This window comes from Nanorana parkeri, unplaced genomic scaffold (assembly GCF_000935625.1).
Source record: "Nanorana parkeri isolate BGI_ZX_2015 unplaced genomic scaffold, ASM93562v1 scaffold178, whole genome shotgun sequence".
NCBI classification, from domain to species: Eukaryota; Metazoa; Chordata; class Amphibia; order Anura; family Dicroglossidae; genus Nanorana; species Nanorana parkeri.
In genome coordinates, this window is record NW_017306446.1 from 1,854,007 (window position 1) to 1,860,791 (window position 6,785).

At 49.2% G+C, this 6,785-nt stretch overlaps 1 protein-coding gene across 3 annotated transcripts in view; it reads left to right on the forward strand.

Moving 5' to 3' along the window:
- Positions 1–6,785, forward strand: part of DNPEP (aspartyl aminopeptidase) — a 36,516-nt gene that overhangs the window by 28,842 nt on the left and 889 nt on the right. For all 3 annotated transcript variants that reach the window (XM_018554917.1, XM_018554918.1, XM_018554919.1), the window contains exons 12-14: positions 1,257–1,296; positions 1,420–1,521; positions 3,731–3,898. In XM_018554917.1, the coding sequence (XP_018410419.1) occupies positions 1,257–1,296; positions 1,420–1,521; positions 3,731–3,898 (310 nt within the window). The remainder of the gene's footprint in view (positions 1–1,256; positions 1,297–1,419; positions 1,522–3,730; positions 3,899–6,785) is intronic.

Consider the following 6,785-nt stretch of genomic DNA (forward strand, 5'->3'; position numbering starts at 1 on the left):
AAAGGAATGACAACACCCCCCTTCCAGGGTTACAGGTGCCCTTTAAATAGCTTGTCCCATTTTCAGTACATAGGTGACCCCTTCCTTACTATTAAAGGGGGGCAGCTGGTAATATTCATCACATCATATATCATGCCCTGCGCGGGGTCCCTAAATAGCTGGGGTATGTGATCTGTGCTCTGACATCTACCATGGAGTAAACAAGATAAAGTATTGCATCTTGCAATACAGCTTACCAGTTCTTAGAGGGGGCTTTTCACTTTATTTTTACCTAGTAATCCTGCAAATAAAACACTTCTTGTGCCCCTGGGCGGCTACACTCACTCATCCACTGTATCTATGGAGGGAACAGTGGCAGAATTATCGCCATAGTGACCCAGGCGGCCGCTATGGGGCCCGTGGCACAGCGGGGCCCGGCCAGGACAAGGAACCAAGGGGTCCCCCTCATGCCGTGCGGGCCTCCTGTGTTGCTATGGCATCGCAGGCTGCTGGCTGTCACTGGCGGCTATGAGGAGGAACGCGCCGCTGTCCAGATCACTGACCTGTGCAGCAGCGCATTCCTCCTCGCAGCCGCTGCTGAGTCAGTGACAGCCAGCAGCTGAAGAGGAGGAGGCAGGGCCTGGTGGCGGTGGTGGAGGAGGCGGAGCCCGCCAGTGACCGTGGAGGAGGTGGCGGGGCCCAGCGGTGGAGTAGGCTGACGGCGGATCGGGGCTGACAGGTAAGAGGTGTGCAGTCGTGTGACCAGCCCACCTGAGACCCTGCAGAGCCCACCATAGAGAGTCTATGGTGGGCTCTGCAGGGTCACTCTCAGGTGGGCTCTGCAAGGGGCCTAACTAGAAATCACAGGGCCCAATACAAAATTTTGCTATGGGGCCCTGTCATTTCTAGATATGCCCCTTGGAGGGAGCCATCGTGGTCACACAGGCTGGACTTCAGACATGTCTGCCTGTGTTCATCTCCATTACATAAGGGCTGATTAGTAGGTTACAGAAGAAGGATAAGGTTGTTTTTGCTTTCTGTTAAGCTCACAGGAAGGGACAAGGACACGGCATTTCTGACAGATCAGCAGGTATTTTCTGTACTTGCTGAATATGTTCTTAGCCTGGAAAAAGAAAACTAATGCAGCCACCACATCTAAGCTGCAATATATGACATTCTGGTTTTTAGGTTTAGGTATCATTTAATACAGATAGCTGTCACAGTGATGATGTGCATGTCAGATAGATCTTCATATAGATACATGTTTTCTTCCGCAGGGATAAACACGAGGAGAATCACCGGCCAGCTTTCCACAAGGTGAGCTTCTAAGTTGCGATTGATCATCCACCACTTTTCATTTTGTGTGGTTATCCTCTGCAATTGCGGCAATTTCCTATCGTCATAGCTTCTGCTTTACATTTAGTTTTTTTATTTTATTAGGGACCAGTCATCAAAGTGAACAGCAACCAGCGTTATGCCTCCACTGCCGTGACAGAAGCTGTGATGAGAGAGATCGCTGGGCGCGTCAGTGTGCCCCTCCAGGTATTGCTAATTCACAGAAGAACACGACATTGAGAACACCCTAAGAACAGACATTGGCTTTTTAATCAGGCCTGGTTGGTGGCGAATGTATGTCAAAAACCAGCAGCCTGCAATAGGAGATTACGCATAGCGCTCCGGCATTCAGTCCAATCTTAGCTTACTCCAGTCTATACTTCACATATAAATATTTGTTAGTTGTTGAGGAGTTCAACCACATGACATTTCTTCTATCTCTCGGGGTGAGATCTCTGCACACCCGTTCTGCCAGTTATGAGGGGCTGCCTTCATCCCTGTGCTGAGTTCCCGGGTCTGTACCCCCACTGTTCCCATTATAAGGGGTTCCCACCATCCCTGTGCTGCGTTCCCGGGTCTGTACCCCCGCTGTTCCCATTATAAGGCGCTCCCACCATCCCTGTGCTGAGTTCCCGGGTCTGTAAACCTGCTGTGCCCATTATAAGGAGCTCCCACCATCTCTGTGCTGAGTTCCCAAGTCTGCACCCCCGCTGTTCCCATTATGAGGGGCTCCCATCATCCCTGTGCTGAGTTCCCAGGTCTGTACTCCCACTGTGCCCATTATGAGGGGCTCCCACCATCCCTGTGCTGACTTCCTGGGTCTCCATACTTGCTGGAATTATGAGGGGCTCCCATCATCCCTGTGCTGAGTTCCCAGGTCTGTACTCCCACTGTGCCCATTATAAGGAGCTCCCACCATCTCTGTGCTGAGTTCCTGGGTCTGTACCCCTGCTGTTCCCATTATGAGGGGCTCCCATCATCCCTGTACTGAGTTCCCGGTTCTGTACCCCCGCTGTTCCCATTATGAGGGGCTCCCATTATCCCTGTGCTGAGTTCCTGGGTCTGTACACCTTCTGTGCCCATTATAAGGAGCTCCCACCATCTCTGTGCTGAGTTCCTGGGTCTGTACCCCTGCTGTTCCCATTATGAGGGGCTCCCATCATCCCTGTACTGAGTTCCCGGTTCTGTACCCCCGCTGTTCCCATTATGAGGGGCTCCCATCATCCCTGTACTGAGTTCCCGGTTCTGTACCCCCGCTGTTCCCATTATGAGGGGCTCCCATCATCCCTGTACTGAGTTCCCGGTTCTGTACCCCCGCTGTTCCCATTATGAGGGGCTCCCATCATCCCTGTACTGAGTTCCCGGTTCTGTACCCCCGCTGTTCCCATTATGAGGGGCTCCCATCATCCCTGTACTGAGTTCCCGGTTCTGTACCCCCGCTGTTCCCATTATGAGGGGCTCCCATCATCCCTGTACTGAGTTCCCGGTTCTGTACCCCCGCTGTTCCCATTATGAGGGGCTCCCATCATCCCTGTACTGAGTTCCCGGTTCTGTACCCCCGCTGTTCCCATTATGAGGGGCTCCCATCATCCCTGTACTGAGTTCCCGGTTCTGTACCCCCGCTGTTCCCATTATGAGGGGCTCCCACCATCCCTACTTGATTTATTATTTATTTTATATTATGGAGAATGTAACAAGAGTAGCTGGAACACACAAAGGTGGGCAGGAACCCCCAAAACTGCCATGGGGGGGGGGGACTGGAACAGTTGGGAATTATGGTAGGGCATTTTCACTGTTGGATTATCTAAGACATGTTAGACGCCAGGGGCTGACTCAGTCCCCCAGGCTCCAGCCACAACTAAAATATCACAGCGTCCCATGTTGCTGAGAGCTCTTAGCAACCTGTGACACTCTATCCGGCATCCCGCCCAGCTCACTGACGTCACCAGTTGGCAGGAGCAATATGGGATTCTCTGGCTGGCGTCCCGCCGTATTCCTGGCAACCATTGACGTCAGTGAGTTGGGCGGGACGCCGGATAGAGCGTCACAGGTTGCTTGAGAATGGCCGATCTAGTCCATTTTTAGTCCCTTCCACAGCTCAGAAGCACCCGCTGTGTGTTTACATCAGAGGGCTGCCAGGTTTCTGCTCTCCATACCAAGCAAGAGCTAAGATTTCTCTTCCTCTGGTAACTTAAAAACGTTAAAGATTATTTTCATCATGACGCCTTCAGCTACATTGTGATATGTCATTTATTCCTGCAGGCTTGGTAGCTGGAAGATCCACTTTAATTGCAGGATATTCAGGATATTAGTGCTTGACTTTTTAGATCATTGATTTTGTTGTTTTGTTTGGTTCTATACCGCACATACAGAATACTGGATCTTTCTCTAACAACAATTTTGTCTTCTACACCAGGAGTTCATGGTGAGGAATGATGTGCCGTGCGGCACAACCATTGGGCCCATCCTGGCCAGTAAGTTGGGCCTGCGAGTGCTGGACCTGGGCTGTCCTCAGCTGGCCATGCACTCCATAAGGGAGATGTGCTGCACATCTGGGGTCATGCAGACCACCACTCTGTTCCAGGTATGTCTGATTGCTGCAGCCGGACTTGCCACTAGAGGGCGCTGCTGAACCTGTATTTGCGAATGCGATGGGGACTGATCTACATGTGTAATGTTTTTATTATAGACCATGGTAAGGGTGGGGATCTGCTGCGGGGATTATGGGAATGTGGCTGATATATTTGTAATTGGCTAAACCCATGTTCCCAATCTTTTCTGTATATAAGAATCATTCTCTACAATGTCACCCTAATACCTAAAAATAGGTTCATTTTAGGCCCCTTTCACATTATGCCTTGTCCTAATGCTACAGTGCATTCAGACATCCCTTTAAAGCTAAATTCCGGCCTTTCCTTTAGTCTTGCACAGTTGTAGCGGCTCCTCTCCTGTACTGCTGCAGCAATTCAAATTGAGCCTGCCTCATTTCCTGGCTGGAGGAAGCCCAGCATCATCTAGTCCTATCCTCCCCAGCCTGACTGTCCCTGGCCTGCTCCTTTCATTCATTGAATTTCAGTTCTTTCAATCATAGAGGCTCAGAATCACATGTCAGCGTAACCAAAGCTTCCTGTTTTTAGGAAGCTGGGTACAGCACCCTGGCCTCCCCTCCCACCAGCCTTGAACCGGGGAAGGCCAAATATAAGCAGATTAAACTCCCGATTTAATTCTGAATAAGTGGGCAGCACACTATGATGTGGTAAACATTGGAAATGCACATTTTGTTTTAATGCAGATGCAATGCAGAGCAGGAATGTTGTGATGCTCTGCAGGGCGGTAACTGCTTTACATGTGTTGCAGTAGTGCGCAGTAAAACTCTCATTGTACATTGTAATGCATTTAAATCATCTTTACACATCTGCAAAATAAATCTGATACATTTATACTGAGACATATTATATACTGGACGGCATTCCTGACACGAAGATTGTAGCAGGTTAATGGGGGTAGTGCTGTTGCTGAGCTCGCCATCTAAAGGTGTCAGTGCCTGCGGCAAGTGTGCAGATTAGCAGTTCTGGCTCTTGTCTGCCATTCAACATATGTGATTCTGTGGCCATGTCTTAAAGTATTAAGGCAAAAACTGCCAGATAACTAGCATTTTCTGAACCAGGTGTGCACTGGAAGCATCCATATCTCTCCCAATTACAGGTGCAGAATTCTGTATGTTTACTCTTATGCTCTTCCATGACACAGACCGCTGACAACCGTAATATTTCTTTTCTTCTTGACATGTGCATATTTTATATCTCTTCTCTGTCCCTCTCCTTCCATATTGTGACTTCCTGTGACTCTCTCTTTCCTCCTTTTTTTTTCCTTTCTTTTTCTTTCTTGCATGTGCGCTCTCTTCCATTAATCTTGGCCTCTCTCTCTCTCCCCTATTGCACAGTCTCTCTCGCCCACCCCCGCTTCTCTCTCTCTCCCCTATTGCACAGTCTCTCCTTCCTTTCTCTGGCCCCCTCCCTCTCTCTTCTTCCCTGCCTCTCTTTATTTCCCTGCCTCTCTCTCTCTCCCCCTTTTTCTCTCTCTCGCCGAGACCGCATTATTCTGGGTCCCCCTGTGTCACTGTGCCATTCTCCCTATATCATTGTTACAATCACATGAAATGATTAGATACATTCGGGAGTTGTATTTAAACATCTGTATTATTCGATGTGCGGGCCGATTCTCAGTGCCGGAGTCTTAATCCGAGATTTATATGCATGATGTGCTGCGGCAGCAATCTCTTCCTGCATGTCGCAGTCACTTCTACCTCTGCAATTAAATCATTGTTTAACCTTTATGACAATGCCACCCCTCGTCTTCCTGGAACCTTACACACTGATCCCGAGTGTTTGACAGAGATCAGCTTTATCCTATTAATATCCCCCTATTAGTCTGTATGAACTTTGTGCCCCGGCCTAGGAGGGTGACCCGTTGTTGGGAGGTAGGGGAATCTTCTGTATATCTGGATCAGTGGTTTGTTTGTGTACATTCCTATCATTGTGTATTCAAGCATCTTTTCGCATGTGTGACTCTACTGGGTCGTGTGTATGAGCCTCTAATTGTGTGTGTGCTCTGGTCTCATTGGCTGTTGCCATGGCAATCTACACTGGCCTTGAAGTCAATGGATGGTTGCCCCGGCAACAGCAGACATCAGTGGTTTAGACTTCTGGTTGCTATGGTAAAGCCGAGACATCGCTAATGAGCAAGAGGATGTGCTGGCCTATGAGATAATATAATGGTTACCATGGTTACATGAGCCCACCCGCACTTGTGGTCTGTTCTGTCCCTCTGTGTAAGAGTTCCCTGGTCCTTATCCAGCTTCCCCTTGCATAATCACGTTGCTTCCCTGCACGTCTTCAAGCCGGTGGATTTGTCAGGGGAGCAAATATGTCATAAACTTTCTAACATTAACACATTCTTGGTTTAGGCAGCCTGGGGGACTACAGAGCCCACAATTCCTTGAAAGACCAAAACTGGTGCATGCTGGGTCTTGTAGTTTTATACAGGCCGAAGTATGTCACGGCAGAGCAGCACCCAAAACAAGGATTGTGGGAAAGATTGTAGAGGTGACAGCAGTGTCCTTCTGGAGGACAATCATGACTGCAACTGTCGTATATGGGTTACCATAGCACCGCGTGTGCTGTATACATGGACCACACGCTCCATTATATGTACTACCGACAAACTCTCCCGCTGCCAGCCCCCTGTATTGTATCCAAAGTACAAGAATCCCAAATATTGGCTTCCAATTTTTTATGACAATAGACTGGGAACAGTTATTCTGTTGGACAGAGTCCATCGGTGTTCTTGTGTTACATTGTTAAATATGTTTTTACGCTCCTTCCCTTCCCCCCTCTCTCTCTCTCTCCTTCCCTTCCCCTCTCTCTCTCCTTCCCTTCCCCTCTCTCTCTCCTTCCCTTCCCCTCTCTCTC